Raw genomic sequence first — 23143 nt, forward strand, 5'->3', positions numbered from 1 at the left:
TGCCTCCACTTCCTCAGCTGAGCGACAGGGAAAATAACAATTGCTCCACCTTCCTCGTGGACGATCAGCAAGTTACATTAGAAGGCATGAGGAAGCACTTCGTGGAAAGCACAGGGTCTTACGCAAGGGGGATCATTAAAAAGATTTTTAATATAAAATTTGAGATGAATGAAGATTTATCTCTGGGACTAAGGAGAACAGAGCCCGGATTGCAAATTGTTTTTTCCTGTAGTGCCTATAAAGGCAATCACTGGGTAGACTCCTCCCCCACTCACAGCCCAACTGCCTCCCTACTCAGGCCTCTCACTTCCTGTCCCTCAGGGTGAAACTAACCACCTTCCTCACCTCCTAGTCCCACCATCAATACAGTATCTTTTCCTTTATTCCCTCTCTCATGAATCCCAGAAAGTCAGCCACCATCTAGTCCAGAGGCTGTCAATTCGGACGATGGAAGGACCAGGTAAGTGACATAAATGAGTGAACCAGCCTGGGCGTGGGAAATGTGGCCAGGCAGAGATGACCTACACCATCTATGGGCCACCATTATTCAGCTCCTGAAACTGCCACGTCTTCAAGTCTTTCAAGAGAATATGGAAATCTGGAGTTGTGTGAGAAATCTTTGAAGGTTGAAAGTTAGCCAGCAATATTTAAATGTTTGAATCATCATAGGGCCAAACCAGAAGCATTTGTGCATGAGCTGAAGGTCTGCAACCTTTGATCTAGGCTAACTCCTGTATTTTTACAAGTACAAATTCTCAAGCCCTAAAAAACAGCATAGTGTAGTTCAAAGACTATGTCCTTGGAGTCAGCAAAGACCAGGGCTTAAATCTCTCATCAGCACCTAATTTGCCATATCGTAATTTGAGTAAGAGTTTTAATTTTTTGAACCCCAATTACCTCAACTGTGAAAGGGGATAATTATATATCCTCCATAAATGTTCTAGAGGAAATAAACAAGATCACAGATAATACATGAAAATCACCTGGTACATAATAGGCACCCAGTAAGTGTCTCCTTTTTCCTCAAGGTCAACAAGTTAATGGTATTACGAGGCAAGAACCCATAACCTTTATCTCCTGAATCCAACCTGCTTTCCCCCCACCCCCCGCACTGTATCCCATGGTTCTCTTGCCTGGAAAGCTCTCCTTTTCAGAGACATGAGGTATGATTCACCCTGGAAACTGTGCACAAGATTAGCACTCTAGACACCTGCGTTCTGATTTACTTTTATTCCCGTGAACATGCCCCATCAACCTGTGTAGGTCTCGTTTATTTTCTCTGTAAACTGAGGCAATAAATCTGTGTTACGTTGCTCTAAATCGTCGTAGGCCCATCCGTGAAACCCAAATGCCTGTGAGCCTGGGATCAGACTCTGATTTGACATTCTGATGCCTAAGGAATGTGTTTTAAAATGTACGTTTTATTATTATTTAGATGTGGTGAGGCCAACAGATCAGGAGACAATTGCCATTGAAAAGACAGTTTGTTTGTAAAGAAATAAAATAAAAGCTTAAAAAATGTCCACTTTATCCAGAAAGTGATCTATAAGAAGATTTAGACTACATATTAATTAGCAGAGAGGTGAATCAAGTTGAAAGAATATGGAACATTGTCAACATATTTACTAATAAACATTGAGTATTTTTTAAGTTAATGTCTTATAATTTCCTAGCTTCTCCAAAGTAGACAAGCTTTATGATAGTGTTGCAATTTGTCCTATATCAGTTAACAGATCTCAATACACAGTGGGTACTTACTAAATATGTGATAATGATTATTACTTTTAATTAAAGCTGTTGAATTTTTTTAAAAAAAGAAAATGTAGATTGTTACTCACAGTCCCCAAGGTGAGGGAGCTTGCCACACCATGCAGGGCCACGCAGGGAAGCACCAGGGTTGATTGGGAGGCAGAGGGAGTGAGAAAAATTAGGCAAGAGGCTTTACTGTAGTTTCTGCAGAAAGGAACAAGCAAGGCAATGAAAGCGGGTTTAAGGGTGGCTAGTGTGAAAAATTTCAGTGGGCTCTGAGGTATAGCAATTGTTTCTAGTTGTCTGGTACCTCGCCATGGTGATTAGGCAATTAGGTTGGGGGGGATAGTGAGGTCCTGAGAGCCCATAAAGGAAGCGGTTGGGGAACGGGCTGTGGATTGGTTGGCTTGCATATGAAAGTTGTGCTTATAGACAAGTCCTTTACTTTGTCTAGTGATGGGCTACCCCTGTGAGGAGCAGTCTCTCGCGAGTCAGCAAGGTCCCAGATGTCAAAGCATTGGAAACACGGAAAATCCAAAGGCACGATTAATACAGAGTATTTTCAAACCGGTGAGTATTTGGCCCCTCCACACACCCCTGGAAAGATATCAGAATGTCAAGGAGGAGGTTTCCATTATAGGCTCACAGAATAAGAAAGAGGGAGGGTGTATGACTAAAATCCTCCACTGGGAAAGGACCCTTGCATAGGAACAGAAGAAGAGAAGGTCAAGGTGCTCAGAGAAGAAAGGCAGCAGGAGATTAAAGCACCCATGAGCTCAAGGAAGGGTTCGGCATTCTGCTGAGATTAAAAAAAGTGGGCAAGGGGGGTGGAGGTCCAGGTAAACACGGTCCATGTCCTTAGTCTCTAACATCTTGGATACTCTTTCTAAGGCTAAACGAAGCCCCACTCTCTCTGAGTAGAGAAAATTAAATTTGAATACAGAGATTGCAATGGAATAAAGATGATTCTGCTCGAGTGCGTTGACCTTTATCTACCATTTCATCAGAATTTCTGGAGCGTGAATATGTGTTAGGTGTCCTCTGCAGCTGTTCACATGAGGAAGGATCCTTCTCTTCTGCAACAGGTCCAAGGAATCCTCAAGCGTCCCGAGATGGGGAAAGCAAAATCAAATCCATGGAGTTCTGAAATCTAGTTAGAGAACAGTTGTAGGAGACAACGAAAATAGCAGTCAAGCAGCATAAATCTCCGGAGAATACTGTCTTTCCTCCTGTGACTGACTGAAAAAACAATTACATTTCTCAATATTCCTCCAGCTGAGACTTGGATTCAGTGCTAGATAACATACAAATTGCTGGTTTGAGGCTCTTCTTTCAGGTGGACTAGATAGTCAGGAAAGAATGGTTAGGCGCACATAGGCAGATCCATGCTTAATGAAAAGCTTTTAAAAACAGAGTATCAGGATTTTCAACTTTCACTATTTAAGAAAAAATATTTTATTTGCAAGAAATAGAAATACAAAAGCATAACAATTTCCATTCATTTTTTTCCAAACTAAATACAAGTATCCTACAAAGCATTTACTTTTTTTGGTATTTACTTAGCTATGATAAAGAATAAAAAGCCATAAAAAACAGCATGATATGACAGATAATAGACTCACAATGTATTCAGACTTAAACACTGCTGGTCTGTATAACGTGTAACCAAAGACAGCAAAGCCCAGCCTGTCAGCAGAGACATTAAAGCTCATGGTTTCTTATAGTCCGGAGTCTGCTCAGCATTGTTTAAAAAGGGTGGCTCACAATGTGTCAAAGAGAGCTGGTGTTTTTCATAGACTCAGACAGTGTTTCATCTGAAAGGGAGATTTGCTGAACAGCATAGGCCATGGGTCCACGGTGCCAAAAGTTCATTGTTCTCAGCCAGCTAGTGCGTAAGGAAGAGGAACAGAGAAACAGCTAAAACCGCTCGTGGTGCTTTTCCAGGATGCAAAGGCTGCTAGCTGGAGCTCACAGACGACTGGATGAACCGGACAGGAGATGAACATCTCCAGCGTGAGGCAAAAACCTGAACTTTGCACAGCAGGGCCAGCCTAGGGAGTAGGCACTGCATTCCCTGCCCAGAGGACCTTAGAAGTTTACAGCGTGTTCGCGCAGAAAGAGATCTGCTCAACCTGACCCACAAATTGCTGCACTTTCCATATCACTTAGCTGTTTATCCATCTCATAGTAATTCGTTGCCCTTGTTTTCTCTTTCTATAAAATTAACTTATTTAGCACAGCACCCAGCATCTAGTAGGTGCTCGAGAATTATTATTTCCCTTCCTTCTAGAAACCAAGACAAAATGAAGCATTCCCAGATTTTATGTTGCCCAAAAGGACAAAACGAAACAATACCTAGTCTTGTCCTGTGGTAGGTGCTGACCCTTTGTCCACGGAGACATGGAGCCTTAATCCTCAAATGCGTCAGGTTCCTCTGAGCTGAGAAAATGTTCTGCTCTGAGGATTTATAATACCTTTAATCCCGGCTGGCCATTTTTTGATGTGATTGCACCTCTGCAAGATGGGATTTTCCTAATGGACATAACTCTTCCTTTGCTCCTGATGTGCAAATCTGATCATGGCTCACTTTTAGGAAACCATTTTTGAGCCTTTGGAAAAAGTTCCTTTTCCCATGTCCACCTCAGTCTAGTACCACAAAGCTGCATATAAAATCTCCCAGCCCCTAGGTAGTTCTCAGTCATCCTGGATTCAAATATAAGGCACATGTAAGACACAAACGAGTGTCCAAGATGAGGGAGGAACGTGTGTGCGAGTGTGCGAGTGTGCATGTGTGCGTGTGCCTGCGCAAGAGGGAGAGGGAGAGGGAGAGGGAGAGGGAGAGGGAGAGAGAGAGAGCGAGAGAGAGAGAGAGAGAGAGAGAGAGAGAGAGAGAGCTGGCACATGGGTCTTTTGAAGAGCTATTGATTAATGAAGCTTCCTCAGTCCCCTTATTCCCCAATATTCACTAGGGCCTTCTGCAACACTCTTCCTTGGGAGTGAATGACTGACTCAATGAATGAATGAAAAATCTGAACTCTGTCTCTGGCTGCTTAACAGCCCCCTACTCTCTCCTGTAGCTGCCCTCCCAGAGGGGCTTATGCGATCACGTCTCCTAATTGTCTCAGCTGAAAAGCATTCAAAGAAAATGACTCCGACCAGGGCACTACCTGCTACTGGTCTGTCTCACAGGTCCTGCCTGCACTGCAAGCAGGAGAGCTGGTGTCTGTAATAAAGGTTCCTCAAAGACTGGGTTCAACAGAACCGAACTAGTGACAAGAGCTCTTGGCAGAGAAGGGGGAGACCAATGTCTTCTCCTCCGTCTCCCATCTCCCCACGTTAGCAAGGCCGGCACGGACGCTCTGTCTCCTCGACGGGGAGAGGGAGGTCTCTGAGTGTGTGACGTGCTCACGTGACACGTGTGTCCGGAGGAGCTGCCCCTGAAGGGCCTCTGATCCTTGTCTTTTGCTTGGTGTGAGGACAGAGGAGGAAGGAGGCACAAAGTGCTAAAAAAATTTTAATAAAACACCTCTGTCAAAAATTCTGGACAGTGACTCACTGCCAGAACAAAGGTGAACCAATGCAAGACCCCTGCTCCAAGGGCACACGAGAGTCACAGCCCTCTCTCGGCATTCAGGCTAAACCGAGAGATTTAGGAAGAAAAAAAACATGGTACTCAGAGTTGGTTTGTAAGTAAGTTGAGCTAAAAGCTGCTTTCACCATCTACAAATTAGGTCTTTAAATCAAAATCATTTATATTCATAAAAAGGTTATCTAATTCTGCCTGTACTGGTGTCAACCCTCATCCCCACCCCCTGTCCAAAAGGAGCAACCTAGTTCAGCTGTCAGATTCTTATATAACACTCCCTTTATGTGAGCTAGGCTCCGGAGTCCTAACACTTCACAGAAATTCTTTCTTAAACCTGGTACTGAGGCCTTTCATTTACAGTATCCATTTCTAAGTGCAAAGTCAAGAGCTGTGAATAGAACCTCACTGGGGGGTCTGGGTTACTCAGGTCTCACCCAGTAAAAAAGTACGTGTTCTCTGAACTTTTGCAAGACATCTCCTCCACTAAGCTAATAATCAAAGAAAGGAAAGAGGAAAAGCTGTTGACATAATGAAAAATATATTAATATGTTTATCATTAACATTGATTCTTTATGATTGATGGTTGTGCTAACAGTCTCTTATTTTCCAAAACTGAGGTTCAGAAACCAAAAGGCTGCCACTGTTTGACACCTTCAGGGCTAACCAGGTATTACTGACTCATCTATGGGATGGCTCTGGGGAGGGAAACAAATCCACTGACATTGTGGGCTTAACCCTGGAACAGAAAAGGTACACACACCCATTAACTATTTGGAACCAATCTGGTATTATCCAACTCTTCTGCATCCTCTTGACTCCATTACGTCCTCCTAAAGGGATAACTGTTTAGTTCCCCTTACTCACCCAAGCAAGGAGTAGAGGGCAGAGGTCTTTCTCATAATAGCAGCAGTTGGTCCTTGGATCCCCTTACGATGGCCATTTGAGCTCTCACGCTGAGGTCCCTGGTCTCTAGACACATATTCAGTTGTGGGAAGAACGGTTTCCCAGAGATCAAGCCCTACTGTATGGAGGGCTGGAGACAGTGACGTCAAGCAAGTGTAGGTCAGGGAGGAAATAAAATCCTCAAGGCACTAAAGACAGGCGCTCGGAGTTTGCTGCGCTTTTCCTTCTCCCTCCTTCTTCAGAAGAGCTGGTTTTCTACTCCGCCTAATCCAGGAGACTTAAAAACCCGATGTGGTTCCAGTGCGTCAGGTGGGTAAGCTGACCCATTCCCACTGACATACAAAAGCTTGCCTTTCTTATCGTCCAAATACGACTTGAGTTAATTCTATATTCTTACCTTCTTAGCCGCCCTCTCCCTCCCCATGCACACAGGCTGCCTGTGTCTGATAATTACATGACATTTTAAAGAGAGGGATGGTTCAGTAGTGGCCCATGGTTAGCAGACACCAGCCAGGCCCAAGAGGGTGTAGAGCAGAAGAGAAGGAGAGGAGAAGGTAGAGAGAAACAGAAGCAGGGCGCATGCTAGCAACCTTTCCTCCTGAACAGCCCAGCCGGTCTCAGCCCTCCCCGGCCAATGGAAGGGACAGTGAGAGGCGTGCAGAGGACCGAGAGGGCTGCCAGGACCACTGCAATCCTGATCCAGCTTTACATCAGTGCTAAGAAGATGAATTTGGCTGTCTCCCAGCCAGAACTCTCTCCATCACAGTAGGGAGAGAGGAATCACTGACAGTGAGCCCCAAAGGTACCAGATCTGCTTATGAGGTCTGACGGCAAATGCTAATGACACCAAATCCTGTGTCTGCTATGGAACAGAAGGCCCAGGTATAGCTTAATCTCTCCTAAGTACAGGTTCCAATGACAATGTAGATGAGAGACAGAAACGGAGACAGAGTGAGAGTTAAAGCCAAGGGTGCTTCAGCTGCTACTAAAAATAAAATACAAAACGTGAGCAAATTTCTTACACGAAATCTTTTACAAGCTAGGGAAAAACACTTAAGGGGAGTCTTCTACATTATACAGTAAAAAGTCAATTTCCATTTCTTATTTGTATGAAAGAGGAAAGTTCTTTTTTTAAACTACAAAAGTTACCTTTAATCATTAAAAAAAATAAGAGTAGGTTGGGGGATTAGGTCGTGTCTCTTTGGGTGAGCTGCAAAGTAGCCAAACCTGACTATAAAAGGTAAGACTGTGGATACACAAATGTCACCTACTCTGACCCCAGGAACAGGCCTCAGGCTCACCTCCTGTGTTGAGGCAGAAGAGGAGGGGGAAAGCAGAAGTGTCAGGGGAGGTGGAGAAAGACAAGCTAGCAGGGTTGTCTGAAACGCCTGCTGTCAGGGACAGGGCTTCCCTTCCCTGTTATGGGTATGGGACAGAAAAAGCATCTATCCACAGAGCCCCAGACCTGAGCGAGGCACTGCTCCATCTTTCCCTGTGAGTTCATTCTACAGGAGGACACAGGCTTAGGGAGATTTCCCAACTATAATTATAGGGCTCCAGCAAAAAAGAAGAAAAGAAAGCAAAACATGGCCTGGAAGGATTGGGGATCCCAGAGCCTAGGGTACCCTCCTCGCTCCAAAGGCCAACAGAAGACTTTGCTAGCTTGGAGGGAGGCGTCCGGATGTCTTCAGTGTGGTTGCCCAGGGAAGCCTCAGCGAGCTAATAAATACTATTTACAAATGGGGAGGAGAAGCCAAGGAGGCAGAACTAGGGGCGTGTGGGGACACAGATTGTGGAGAAATCCTACAAGCAACATGATGGGGCAGGTTTGCCTGGAGTAGAAAAGCCTGATTCCTTCAGGCATTGCACTTGCGGCCTGAGAGTACGAAGGGGATGCCTCGCTCCAGCTCCAGGGCCGGAGGACAAGTCAGCGGGGGCTCAGCGCAGAGCGGCAGGAGAGACCCAGGCTGAGCAAAGGCAGGACGTCAGTCGGTGCTTTGCCAGATTCCAACAGGCATCCTGGTATTTTTGTGGCTCGAATTGAACGAACAAGCGTCAGCTCTTCTTCAAAGAGGCGGTCACACCCACCCCGGTGAGAAGCAGGCAGTATCTTTTTGGCACTGTCGGTAGAAACAAGCCTGCTCGCCCCACCCCGACCCTAAGATAATTTCCTATGGCAGTAAGCAACAGGGAGGGAGAGAAGCGGGCTCCCTTCTGCAGGGAGGGACGTGGGACCGGGGGGAGGCGCTCTCTCACCGTGGGTGGAAATCCCAGGCTGTCCTCGTATCCAAAGCCATGACTGCACATCCAGGTCTTCGGTCAAGATCAGGTGGCAAAAAGGAAAAGCTTATGACAAAGGCGGTTTGGAGACATAAAGGCAGAGTGAGGAGATAGAGGGAGGTGGCGACGGTCTCTTTAAAACGTGGCGTTCACTCTTCTGTCGAGTTCTACAACTTTTAGTGTTTCATTCCCCTCCAGTTTGGTGCTGACCCTGCGAAGGCATCAGAAGGAAAAAGAGGTCTTACTACCAATTACCTCATGCTCGGTAGGATGACACAATCATTCCATGACTGCGACTCTGCAGGCTGGCCCAAGCATGCTTCTCGTCCTCTCCCCTGTTCCCAAAGTCTCCCGCTACCAGCCTATCCGTCATCCGCATTCCTGCCTCTAGCCTCATGCCAAAGGAGACATTCCAGCCCAGAGGATAAACATGGCAGTTTGATACTGATTTGTTGTACATTGCTTTAAACGATTGTATTTCTTGAGGATGGTTAGTCACCCCTATGCTAAACTCTGGGAGGGAGAAAATAAAAGGATAAAGACTGATCCTTGGTCTAGAATAAATATTTTTTTTAAAAATCTAGATAAAGATGAAATCTTTATAGAGATTAAAAGATTCTAGATAAAGACTAAAAAAAAAAAAAACACCCAAACTAACTTGAAATAACAGTAAATATATAACAGAAAATAAATACATTATTAAATTATGTAACAGCCTAGAAAGACTCTAGGCATTCAGAGGAGGGCTATGAGGGCTCTGGTATCAGGAAGACATCCCAGAACAAGAGGGATTTCAATGGGGCCTTGAATAGCTGAGACAAGAGGAGAAAAGATTTGTGTCATGAGTCAAGTATTCGAGCAGCTGATTCTTCTCTACTCCTAGTGGCAGCTCTACAATTTGCTAAAATAGGAATAATAATAATAATGTCTAACCTCTTCAAGTATTTCAAAGGATTTACTGTATATGTCATAGTTACATAGTGCTTGAAATAGTAAGTGCTATAAATAATAATAATAAATAATAAAGCACTATATGCATGTATAATATAATGTAAACATATAATAGTATATACAATTACAAACTTTCTCCTGCAACATTAGGGGAAGAAAACTGAAGAATCTGAAACAAAGTCTTTCCCACTTGCATTGGAATAGCATCATTTCTGGGAGGCACAGAGGCAGAGTTCAGCTAGACCACGAACCACACCATGTATAACCAGGATTGGACGCAGACGCTCCTTCCCGTGCCATTTGGTGTACCCAGGTATCTCCCCAGCGTGACAACAAGCCCAGCAGTTGTACAAGCCTTTGTGTTTGCACAAGGACTGTTCCTCATAACTATCTAAAGGAAACACCTCATGGAGAATTGGAGACAAATGTATGTTATTTTCAATATGGAAACACATACAGGCATAGTGCCTCTCGAAGTGTCCTTCAATATTAACATGTAATTATAACTATATAATTAAGGTATGTTTATTTACATAAATCATAAACTACATACTGACATATAGCATGACATATATGTATCTCTAGTTGGAAGGAAGCTGGGGAAAGCCTTGAGGCTGTATTTGCATAGCGAGTACGCTGCTGTTACTGGACTGTATGTTTACTTGTGAGGCTTTGAGGGAGGAAGGGAGTCAAGCCCTTTCCCCCGACTCTTGGAGCCACCACTGCCAGCTCCCCAGTGGCGCAGCAGCCACGGGGCCAGCTCACACCAGGTCTCTTCCCCAACCTCTGCTAGGGGCAGCTGTTCACAAGCAATAGTCTCTCCAGAGTCCGGGTGCTGGAAATAGGTCTTGAAAAAGCCGAAGGTTCGGCTAGGCCAGTGGGAAAGTCTACACCCCACACTGCACGTTGCTGATGCATAACCCATCGTCGGTGCCTTAGAGGAGGTGAATCTGTATCTATTTGACTCACAAGTGCTGCTGCAGCTCCAACAGCACTGATTTCTCCAGGCTGGTCTCATTTGATATAATGAAACGGGGAAGATCCACGTCAGGCCTGGACTCCAGCCCTGATGCCCTGAGCAGGGAGGAACCTCTGTCCCAGCGCCCAAGCTCCCCAGCCGAGGCCGAACTGGATGGCTCCTCCAGGGGAGAATGTTCCTCATAGATCAGCAGGTTCCTGGATCTCACTGAGAACAAAGCAAAGACACAGGTGTTACGAGAGACCACAGGGGTACATCACATCCCCTCACTCGATGCCCAGGGCTGGGAGCAGATGACAACTCATGCGTTCTTGTTGCCCAGGACACAGGGTGCCAACTGGAGTTGGCTTCCTATAAAGGCTTCAGGATTTCAGAGTTTTGTGCATTGAAAAATGATACCAATTATAAAAAGTCTGGAAGAACAATAGAAAAGCAAATAAACAGGAAGCATACTGCCACCCCACTGCTTTGAAAATAAAACTCCCCTCCATGCCCCACCCCCAACCATCTGGGGGAAACAATTTGTGGACAATAGGAGTCAAATACTTGGCGATGTCCAGACGCAGCTAAATAATAAGCATTCCCAGTGAGTAGGTTTTGCAGAGGGAGAAGGTAAAAGGGCAGAAAACTGTGTTTTCATTTAAAACTGGAGAGAAGACACACAGCCAAAGTCATAAATCAAACAACGGAAACATTCTCTTTTGTTTTATAGGATAGTTGCATAGCTAGATGGCTCGTAGCAATTTTCTACAACAGAGAAACTATGCTCCCATTGGCTTCCAATCAAATTTAGAGATACATTCCCTTAGGGAAAAAAGAATTTCCCGGGAGACCACTGAAATTATTTGGTTGAAATCCTAGCCTTTCTGTCATATACCTGGCAGGGATACACCTACCTCACAAAGACCACAGATCTTTCAGAACCACAAAATTATGCCTACCCCCCAAATCCAGTACCCCCTAATTCCACCCTTGTTCTTACTAGTGTATCTATTTTATGATCCCTACATATCACCTCTTTATTTCCTACATACTTAAAAGAGATCATTGATCTGGGTGAGAATATCACTTCTGACACCTGATTCTCCAAATTTTCTAAATCTTAGGCATAATATTTTGTAAGACAGGCTGATTCTTTAATTTCATTTTACAGATGCTTACTATGGTCGCATACAATTCCACTGAGTTGAATTCCTTGAAAATGTCATGGGAAACTTAACGTTCTCCCCACTCCTTCCCCCCAAATGCGCATCCCTCCCCCTTATCAGAACTCAAAAAGAAGACATCAGAATTTGCCAGGGAACACAGTCTAGAGTAGTAGTTTGCAAACTGTGCTCTGCTGAGCTCTAGAGAATTCCAAGGGGTGTCTCAGCCCAGTGGGTGAGTGCCACAAGGGGAGACCCAGCAGCCTGGGCGCCAGACACCCCCATGGCTCTCTTCCTCCCTTCAGTGGAGAAGCTACACTTTTACCAGTTCTTAAAAATTAGACTTTCATATGGAAACAGAAGCCAAGAACACTTCCTGCAATGTCTTGGCGGTCACAGCGATGACAGTTAACTGCAGAGTAACTAATTCAGGGGCAGATGCTTGTGTGGGCCTATTCAATGAATGTTTTTTATGGGGGAGAGGGAACAGTGATATTGAATTGCCTTCTCCCAAGGAACGGATATATATGCATTTTTATGGATAAATGATTTTGAGACCACTGCTCTGTACCCAGGGACGTTTATCATATAGCTATTCTAAACCAAGTGGTTTAGCAAAGTCCTCCCATCTAAAAAAAAAAAAATCAGACTCTCAGATAAGACTTCTTTCAGTAAGTTAAGCTTTGAGAAGTGAAAGAGAAAAGAAACAAGCCACCTCCCAAGTTGCTGAGTGCTGTCTTACCAATGGAGGCTGTGTAGGGCTCCTGCATGGAATGCTGGCTGGGCAGGGCCATCTTGGTGGCAGAAGGATAGGGCCCATAGCCCTGAAAGAAGGTGCCGAATGCAACGGCAAAGCATAGCACAACAACCTGCAGGACGAGGAGAGAAAGTGGAGAGCCGTCAATTCCGAGATCCACAGAGCAAACCTTTACACCTGCAACACCTGGGAGGTCCAGAAAGACAACTCCCCCCCATCAGGCCAGCAGATCGTACGCAGTCCATCACCGTCACATCATAGTGGAGAGACAGCCTCGGAGTGAGCTGTGTGGTCCCTCAAACACCCCAGCACTTGGACGTGGCAAGCTGGGGAGAGACTGGAGATTGGGGAGTGGGCCTGGGCAGTAATGGTGTTGTCCCTTCAGGAAACTCACCATGAGGCAGGTGCCAGTCTGTGTGCCAGCCAGCTTGCAGGTGCGAGAAACCTTGCCCATCACCAAAGTCTGAAGCTTCTGCAGCTGCTGCAGGAGAGTTCTGCAAACACAACAAATCAAAGCCAAGAAGGGCGTCTGAGAGACAAAAGAATGCTTGTGGGTGATCTCTGCCCCAGGCTCCAGGGAAGTGTCTATGGCTTTGTGTCTGAATTTGAACAGAGTACCGAGAAAAAGGTTCCTCTGGTGAAGACACATACGCCACTGTCTTCCAGCACCAGAGTCATAGAGCTTACGGGGCTCAGGATCCGCCCACGTGAGCAGCTTGTCCATTCTGTGCTGTTCTGAGTAACAGTCATCTCTATGCCCCAAATCATCCCTGATAATCCCGGGATTTGTTTGTCAGCCATTGAGAAAAAAAATAAGTAAAAATTGGCTGGTGATGGTGAACCAAGGAGAATTCGTTCAACCAAGAGAAGAGAAACATTGAAGAAGATACAAGAAAGGAGAAAAGCATGAAGAAGAAGATGCCGGGCAGAGAACACGTGGAGGGGTGGCCAGAGGAGACGGCTGTGACAGGAGGTGGTAGCAACATCTCTGAGCAGCCGATGCTCAGATGGCAGATCTGAAGAGAGGGAGAGAGACGGAGAGGAAGGCAAGAATGGCGGGGAGGCAAACAGCCATGAGCACCTCAAGCCTGTGGCACTTGAAGGCTCACAGCACCTCCATAGGCAGAAATGAAGCCCAAATATGAATCAGGAGCAAAAAAGCCTGCTCAGTTGGACACACCTTCAGAGCCAGGATCTTGGAAGCCGTCCTCTGATGCAGATTCTGATGTTTCTCCAGGAAAATACACAGAACAGGAGCAAAAGAGAGTTGTTCTATCCCTAAAAGTGGACAGCTGTGCACACCCGTGCAAGGGAAGGGTTTGAGGATGAGAATAGTATGTTCTGCTCTGTGTGACATCAGGTCACAGGAGGAGCAGGTGGTGAATTTCTTTGCAAATTCTGAACAGTGCAGCCATAGAAAAGGATCTCACAGCACACACGCCTGAATTAGAGCCTCGGGGATGAATTCTGCGTGAGCAGCAAAAAGAGCAGAGACTGCCCCTCGCCCCCATCCCTCCTCTCCAAGCCCAATGCACTCGGCAAGGTGGAGAGGTTTTACAAGCAGATGCTTTTCTCTTGGGTCTCAAAGATTTTCAGAAAATTCATGCTGTGATGGAACATTAGAAAGTCAGACAAGTTCACTGAAAAACACTGAAAAGCAAATCACTCATTTGCAGAAGAATTCTGGGCTTTGGCAGATAACTTGCCTCCACCACAGCCCATCTCCTGAACAGCTTCCCAGTGCTGGAAGGACATGCAGGTTTTCCCAAGTTTGCAGCTTCCCCTGTGACCAGTACCAGTGAAACAAGTTCTCTCAGGTTTAAGCCAACTAAGGACAGGTTGGCAGTAAGACTATTGCTTTTAGCAGTTTAATGGATAAGAGCAGAGGCAGAATTGGAGCCCACAGCACATACAGCGAAGGCTCTCTGAACTCAGTGACCCCATGTGGTCCCATCTACACCGTATTTTTACCTTGTACAGTGGTTTTAATTTAAGCAAAACAAAATCATTCATCCCATTATTTCAAATCGTTAAATTCTATTAATATGGAGGTCTTTTTAGTACTTAGCTGTATGTTTTCTTGCTTTATGGTTATCTAGAAGCATAATCACAAGTAGTATAGACTGGTTTATGTTTCTGTACATTCAAGCAACACGTTCTTTAAAAGAGTTTTGTGAGTTACTCAAGGCTGAGAAATACCGATAGCATGATTACTATAAATTCTACTTTAGGAAATTGTGTCGTTTGTGACAACATGGATCAACCTGGAGGGCATCATGCGAAGTGAAATAAGCCAGACGAAGAAAGATAAATACCACGTGGTATCACTGACACATGGAATCTTTAAAAAAAAAAAGTTGAACTCATAGAAATAGTCGACAAGCGGTTGCTAGGAGCTGGGGGTGGGGAAATAGGGAGAGGTTGGTAAAAGGGTGCAAACTTTCAGCCACAAGATGAATAAGGTCTGAGGATCTAGTGTAACATATGGTGACTCTAGGTGATAAAACTGTACCATATAATTGAAATTTGCTAAGAGCGTAGAACTTAAATGTGTTTACCAAAAAATAAAAATAAGGTAAATAGGTCATTAACTTGATGTGAAGAAGCCTTTCACAACGTATACATGTATCAAATCATCGCGTTGCACACTTTAAATATCTCACAATTTTACTTGTTGATTACACCTCAGTAAAGATGGAAAAAAATTAGGAGTTTGCAGTTAAATGATCGTATGATGCAGCGAGTGTTTTTCCCCATCACACTTTCTTCTCCCAGGACCTCCCAAGAGCACCCCATTCTTACTGGCTTGCACGGCTGCCTTTTCAAAGCTAAGAGCTGAGTGACAGACCCACTTCCTGGGTGAGCGTTGCTTCTGGCAGAGCTGAGATCTAGCGGGCAGTGGCACACATTTTATTGACAACATCCTGTAATGCCAGCCCCAAAGCCCTCTTTGGGTTCTCCCTGCTGTATCTCTGGAACTCGTGGGGAAGATACACAGGCGAGCCATAGATAAGACCTACGCTTGACCGTGTGGCACAAACCTTTTCTCTCATATCCTGGCCTCCTCCTGTAGGGTCTTTGTTACCAGCTAAACTACAGAAAGGGGCCTCGCTGTTTCCTTGGTGGCCTGCTGAAGAGCCACGTCTGTAATGCTGCTGCCACTTCTGATGGGCACCTCAACTCCCATGGGGCACCCTGCTGCCTGCGCTGGCAGCTCCAAGGTGTTGAAGCTCAGCTGTGCTCTGTGCATGGAAGAGTTGGTGGAGGGCATTCCTCTAACCAGGCTTCCACTAGACAGCAGATTTCCAGATGTTACCACAGCCATTTACTTTTGCTCCAAACTCTTAAGGTGTTTTTAAAGCAAAATCGCCATTTCCATTTTTACCGACAGTCCCCATTTACCCACAACCTTCCTGCACCTCCTCCCTGCCCAATCCCTGCCCTTTGTCCAGTCTTCAGAGCATGAACCACTGAGAAAACCAATTCCACACAATACTCGGAATCACTCCTCCCTTCCAATTTCTGATTGTGATCACGAGGCCTGGGACCCCTTCCCTAGGATGAACAGTCTCCCAGGAGGCTCCACAGTCTGTTCTGAAGACAGACCTCTGACAGGCCAGACACACCTAAACCCCAATGGTATAATGCCTTAGGCTCAAGTTGGGAACCTCAGCTATAGGTGTAAAGTGCTATCAGTTTGGAAGAAGGACCATCTAAGTCTGGCTGGGCGAGCAGTAAGGGCTGTATCTTTACTAGTGGTGTGGCGCTTTACTTGGCATTCATCAGCACATTCTTTCCAAACTCAAAGACAATTATATTCTGAATCCACTGCAAATGAAAATGTTTGTTTAATGGCCCCTGATTTCTAACAGTTTATAATCCAACTCTTTAAGATGAGCAAACATGTAGTTCAAAATAGATTTTTCAGTTTGAAATTCTGGTGGAAAGCAACAGTGATTTATAATGCGCTGTTTGCTGCTGCTTCTCCTACTCGGATTAGCAAAGGTGAACTCATGGGAATGATGACACTCTGAAGGCCCCATCCATCAGCAACAGAGATTTCACCCAAGGAAAGCAGGTTAACTCATCCATTCCCCAATATCTAAATAGATTTCCATGATGTGATAAAGTTTGGGAAATTCATAGACATTCATAAAACAGAAACATTCTTTTTTTCTTTCTTTTTTGCGGTACGCGGGCCTCTCACTGTTGTGGCCTCTCCCGTTGTGGAGCACAGGCTTGGGACACGCAGGCTCAGTGGCCATGGCTCATGGGCCCAGCCACTCTGCGGCATGTGGGATCTTCCCGGACCGGGGCACGAACCCGTGTCCCCTGCATCGGCAGGCCGACTCTCAACCATTGCGCCACCAGGGAAGTCCCGAAACACTCATTTTTGTCATAAGGAAAGAAAATTATCAGTGATTGAGTGTCCACTGGCTGAGTTCTAGAACTTCATATACTGAGATACTATGTAAAGGTTTCAAAGACATGTAACCAGTAACTAGAAGACCTAAGATGTAAACCCAAACCTATCTGACTCCATAGCTCACGTACTTTCCAATTCAGCGCACCATGGTACCCAAACCTATAACCTAATAAAATTAATGATCAAAAGATTTCTTAGTTAAGTAGATTTTTCTTAAATCCAGTGACATTAACATCTTATTGAGGGAATTCCCTGGTGGTCCAGTGGTTAGGACTCGGTGCTTTCACTGCCGAGGCCCGGGTTTGATCCCTGGTCGGGGAACTAAGATCCTGCAAGCTGTGCAGTACGGCCAAAAAAAAAAAAAAAAAAAAGCATCACATTGACAACAGCACAACCAAGAGATGTGTCCACCATTAAATAAGAAAAGATTACAGTGACCAAACTGCAACAGAAGGGCCACAGTGAATCTGATGGCAGTGAGATATATACTAACAAAGTTTCAGTGATCTGATACAAATAAAAGCAATAGGGTAAAATAAACATTTCCTGGCAGATCTCTGGATATACCAAAATAAAATGCAAATGATGGATAAAGGAATAAGAGGTATTTCTTAGCCCACGTCAAGTGTCAGGAAGTCAAACCTGAGCTTTGTTTAGGAAACTGGAAGCTATAAGACCTGTCCCTCCACTGGACACCAACAGAGCTGATGAGATGGCTTTAGGATTACTAAGTCAGTAATATTCGCCAGAACACGGCGATAAGCTCCCAGGAAGAGAAACCTGAATTTAGATCTCAGTACCATGGTTTTTAATCACTTTCCTTAAGTCCTGAGTTCAGGCACTTAGTCAAAGTTAATTCTCTTGACCTCACCAGCTAACAGAATAATGAGAGAATCCCCTTCTGGGGTACTCTGGGTTTGCTGAAACAAATACACCTTTGCAGAGTGCTTGCTATTTCTTTCCACTGATGACAGATGAGTCTCTTTACAGGAAAGCCTGGAATCTCACAACTGATATGTTGGTCTGAGATGATGTGGTACCTTCCCTGATGCCATTGGGATAGATGCCACGGCATGAAGCATTGGGAGCTTGGATGACAGCTGTTACCCTGTTTGCATAAAGGGCCGGCTGGAGAAAAGGCAGCCAACAGATGAAATGGAAGAATTATTTTAAAACTAAAGCTATAAAAAGTCAATCATAGGACAGACTCTCTTTCCAATGGTACGTTCAGAACTCAGTTTAAACTTCTCCTTTATTACTGTATGTTAAATCATCAGTGATCATGGCTAATTATGGCTTAATGAATTCTTGGGCTTCCGGGAGCAAGGTCTTAATTTAGAGAGCCGTTTATCTGGGCCAAGACATTTTTCACAATTTGTTAAATTGGAGGGTCCAACACTTGATTGAAAATGTGGATTTTGTCCTGTGGTGAGATGTAAAAATAAACCTCATGGCTGTCCTCACACAGCTCCTAGTAAAAGAGCAGTTAGAGGCAGCTGCCAGCCTTGCCCAAAATAAAGCATCACCCTGTATCTTGGGAGGCATATCAAAGGAAATTGGGCAAAACATTCAAGTAGCCGACAGTGTGAGACACAATCTTATAAAAACTGGGAAATGCATCAACAGCCTCGTGTGTTTTCTTGTATTTGGTTTAATTTTGTTTTCTTATGTTTCTGTTATTTAAGGGAAACAGCAGGGGTTGGTGTGGGGAGGGAGCGAGAGAGAACAAGCTAGTGATACAGTTACTGCATCTTATACTTTGAACATTCTAGTACCTAATTTCCCACTGGCGTCAGAAACTAGGACCCAGGAAAAATAATAAACTGGTGGTTCCCAATTACTTGCTGTGCCAGGAGCTTCAACCAGGTCCTCTCCATAAACACAATTGCCACCAAATACTGTAACACACCTTACTCAGAAATGGACCTAGCTGGGCTATAAGGCCTGTGTGCACATTTGTGTGCGTAAGTACATCACCCTCTGGGTGACTCAGCCTCCCACAGGAATGAAGCAACTGTTTTTTACTTATGCAACTACTTAAAGCAGTAAGTTCTAAATTCCAAATCATGAACCATTCGTGGGTTGTGAAAACAGCTGGGGTGTGACTGGTGTATTTAATTAAACAGAATCAAATAGAACACACAATATCTGAGGGCATCACACATAGTAAATAAGTATTCATTTGTGAAACATTCATATTAGTTATGAATGTGATGTATATGTACGTGTGGTGTGTCTGGGTCACTACACAACATGTAAAACAATATGATCAAAAAAGTCTAAGTGCTACTTATCTAGTGCACACATGCAAAAAAATTATATGAGTGAACATTAGGTGGCTTCATGATGGAAGAGGCAGACATCCATGTCCTTTGGAACCAAAACCCCACCTGAATCCCTCCCCACCCACCCCAGTCTTCTAGAATTAGTGTACAAGATCGGAGGGTTAGGAGAGAGGTGTCAAAAAGCAAAAACAGGGACTTTCCTGGTGGTGCAGTGGTTAAGAGTCCACCTGCCAATGCAGGGGACACGGGTTCGAGCCCTGGTCCGGGAAGATGCCACATGCCCGGAGCAACTAAGCCCATGCGCCACAACTACTGAGCCTGCGCTCTAGAGCCTGTGAGCCACAACAACTGAGCCCGTGAGCCACAACTACTGAAGCCCACGTGCCTAGAGCCCGTGCTCCACAACAAGAGAAGCCACCGCAATGAGAAACCCGTGCACCGCAACGAAGAGTAGCCCCCGCTCACCGCAACTAGAGAAAGGCCGCGCGCAGCAACAAAGACCCAACGCAGCCAAATAAACAAATAAATAAATAAAATTAAAAAAAAAAAAAAAAGCTAAAACACCTACCTCAAAATCCTCAGGCAGAGAGAGGGTGGGGAGGTAGTAGGATATAATGTTAATAATAATTCAAAACATTGCATAACAATATTTAAGGAGACTCTTGAACTACCTCAAAGACTTTTAAATACTAAAGTGCAAACTCTTATACAAAAGAATATTACATTCTGCTAAAATCCTAAACTTTGAATAAATACTCATTTATTTATGATCTTTCACTTAAGTTTTGAAAGTTGTTCATGGGGCTCTGGCCTAAATTTTTAAAAATACAAATTATCTCCTTTCTCTTACTGTGTAATTGCCACATTATAAGGAGGTTTATTTTTCAGGGACCAGAGGGCACTTCTGAAATATTCTATCACCTACTCACCCAGGAACACAAGAAAGAGAGAGTTCTAGAATGTTTTCTGGGGCTGAGGAATGTCTAACTTTACCATGGAATCCTACTAAAATGCCTTTGTAAACTCTCTGGGAAACTTAGTCTAGTATCCAACAATCCTTTGAAGTTTGTAACATTTTCAACTGAAAAGAAAGCTTATACTCTTCCCACAACTAGAAGTTAGAGATAATGGAGAAATGAAAAGTGAGTTAAACCAAGACAAAGGTCTACAGAGGGTCATTCCTGGACGTGGGTCATTCCTGAGCACTCTAACAGCCTCTCTGTGCACAGCAGGAAAGAGGGACCAGCTGATTACAGTCAGTCGAAGAGAAGACTTCACATGTGGAAGACACAACAGTGAGGAGGAAGCCGACAGACAAAACTGCTGCAAATGGACACAGCTGTGCGTCTAAACAAACAAATGAGGACAGCACAGTCAGAGCCCAGTGGGCTTGGCTGGAAAGACCGCCATCAGGAATCATATGTAGATTTTTTTTTTTTTGCGGTACGCAGGCCTCTCACTGTTGTGGCCTCTCCCGTTGCGGAGCACAGGCTCCAGACGCGCAGGCTCAGCGGCCATGGCTCACGGGCCCAGCCGCTCCGCGGCATGTGGGATCTTCCCGGACCGGGGCACGAACCCACGTCCCCTGCATCGGCAGGCGGACTCCCAACCACTGCGCCACCAGGGAAGCCCCATATGTAGATTTTAAAGAACAAGAAAAGTAGAGACAGAGAGGAGGACTATAGCTAAGAGGAAGGTCAATGAGGAAAACTAATGAATTCTTGTTTCTGATAACAACACAGACCGGACAAGCACATCCCTCACCTTCTGTGAGGTTCGGAGAAAGAATACCAATGAGGCCCACATCCCATACATGTCACACATCCTAAGGTTTCTCCTCACCCCACCTACCCCAAGCCAGGCAAACACTGCCCATGGGCGCCTCCGACACCTGCTATGTCGAGCTCCCTCCAAGGCCAGGTTAGAGCTCCAGACAGATATATCACCTTGTTCCTGCTGACTTCTCATCCCATGGGGAGGGGTGTGGCTCGGGGAAAGCTAGAGCAGGGCCCCCTAAAACACAGATCCCAAGCTGGGCCCTCTTGTTTGGAGCTACGGTTGACCCCGTGCTGGGGAAAGGCAGTGGTCCTTGGAGAGAGAACACAACAGCGGCAAAAGAGACCAAGGTCAGGTCCAGTTGAGAAAGTAAGTGGCTGAATTCTAGTCCCTGTCCTACCTCTAAATGGATGATCTTAACCTCATCAGCCCTCAGTTTCCGCTTCTGTAAAAGGAAGTGATTAACAGTTAAATGAGATGTCTAAAGTACATTTCAAGTCTAAGCTCCTTTAAGTCTACAAATCAGGGCTGAGGAGAGGGATAGTGGCTCACAGCCTTATAGCCAACAGCACGAGGGCAAAATTAAAAATGAATGGAGCAAACTGGGCCACAAACACCTCAAATGGATGGGCTGGGCAGTAGATGTGCATCACTTGTGCAGAAGAAAAGGCTAGAAAGTGGGGGAAAGACAGGGTCTCTCAAGAATGAGACATGCAGCTCGGAGAGGCGAATGATAAGCAAGGAAGGCCAGGAAGACCCTCCGGCGCCACACACGGCCTCGCCTGGACTTTGCAAGTGCAAATGTATATCCTGATTGAGCACAGGAAGCAGAGCCCCCTGGGAGACCACTCGCTCTCCGCTCACACATTTCCTGGTGGCATGCGATTCGCGGATCGCCTTAGCAAGGAAGTGTGAAGGTGCCTTCCCACCGCTTCGGCTGCTCTTAGGCTCCTGGGGTAAGGCTGCAGAAGTCTCCTCTCCTGTCTCCATCCTCTTCCAGCTTCCTGAGCTCAGATAAAAGTGGCTTTTTTGCCTAGAAGCCAAGAGCATGCTAATTGGCTGCTGCTGAGGCGAGTACTAACCGAAGAGCTGGGATTGATTTGGAATCTGAGGGCTCATTCTCATCTGGACAGATGGAAAGTCCCTCGTCGGGGGAGCACAGAAGTGGTAAAATGTAAAGAGGTATAATTTGTCTTTATTTTGGTCCACGTACCCACTCGCCTTTCCCGCCACATCGTGCCAAATGAAACAACGGCACACAAGGTCTCCCACCCCACTTCTGGTGACCCAGGGTCCTGTCCACTTCTCACAGCCATTTCTACCTCTGCCCAGCTACCTCCAAAGGACGCTAATACAAGAAGCACGAACAGGACACAAACACAGGTGTGTGTTCACTGGGCCCTACCCTGTACTTAGTTCAAACACTGGGTCACTCACACGGTGTGACGAATAAAGGGTCTGAAAACCTCCCCTTACCACGGGCCCAAAACACCAACTCCTCCTGACTGGTTTAGGGCAAGAGATTGCCACGGTTCATGTTACAGTCACTCTGGCTACCGCAGTGTTCTCTGGCGAGGGGAAGCCCTTGGCAGGAACAGAAGAAGAAGGGAGAAGAGGAGGTCGGGGGCAAGGAAGGCCCTTCCTTGTGTGAACAAGAGCGGCTCTGCTTTTCTTCCCTGACTTCTCAAGCCACAGCACATTAAAAGCTGCTGGACTGAGAGATTATGACTATAGGAACTATAGATAGCATCAGACCTATATGACCTATATGACTATAGGAACTATAGGTAGCATCAGACTACCCGTGGGAAGACTGCAGGTTAATCAAGTAGCAACCATTTCCACCATAAAAGGTTGTCTACCAGGAGAGGTAAGTTTGGAAGAGGGAAGAGACGGCACTTGGGCCTCTGGGGGAACCACAGTGGAGGCTCCTACAGTCCAGGGACAAGCAGAGCACCAGTGGCATAAGATAGACGGTTTTCTCAGTCAGGGTTCCAGCAGGCTGAATGGCTGGGAGAAACTTCCACAGTCAGTGAAGAAAGCAGAAGGAAAACCACCGCTGGCTCTCAGGGAAGAACGCCAGATATGCCGACCCCAAGCTCAAATATGCATATGCTCCCGCAACTCATATTGCACAATAACCAATAGCATAATAAAAGGCTGCGGCCATTATCGCAAAACATAAAAAACAGCTGCGAAACACGGACTGCTGTTACATAGAATCAGATGTGCTTTATGTCAGTGCTCCTCAGATAACAGCTCTTTATCAAAATCTGAAAGAAATAGGATTCTGTAGAAATAGATTT

At 45.4% G+C, this 23143-nt stretch overlaps 1 protein-coding gene across 1 annotated transcript in view; it reads right to left on the reverse strand.

The window, feature by feature from the left end:
- Positions 1-854: 854 nt before the first annotated feature.
- CREB3L2 (cAMP responsive element binding protein 3 like 2) overlaps positions 855-23143 on the reverse strand; it is a 120862-nt gene continuing 98573 nt past the window's right edge. Inside the window, exons 9-12 of the mRNA XM_079930958.1 lie at positions 12745-12844; positions 12336-12462; positions 10439-10655; positions 855-8729 (exon numbers count right to left, since the gene is read on the reverse strand). Coding sequence (XP_079787084.1) covers positions 8654-8729; positions 10439-10655; positions 12336-12462; positions 12745-12844 — 520 coding nt within the window. The 3' untranslated portion in view covers positions 855-8653. The remainder of the gene's footprint in view (positions 8730-10438; positions 10656-12335; positions 12463-12744; positions 12845-23143) is intronic.

Source organism: Stenella coeruleoalba (genome assembly GCF_951394435.1).
Source record: "Stenella coeruleoalba genome assembly, chromosome: 9".
Taxonomy (NCBI): domain Eukaryota; kingdom Metazoa; phylum Chordata; class Mammalia; order Artiodactyla; family Delphinidae; genus Stenella; species Stenella coeruleoalba.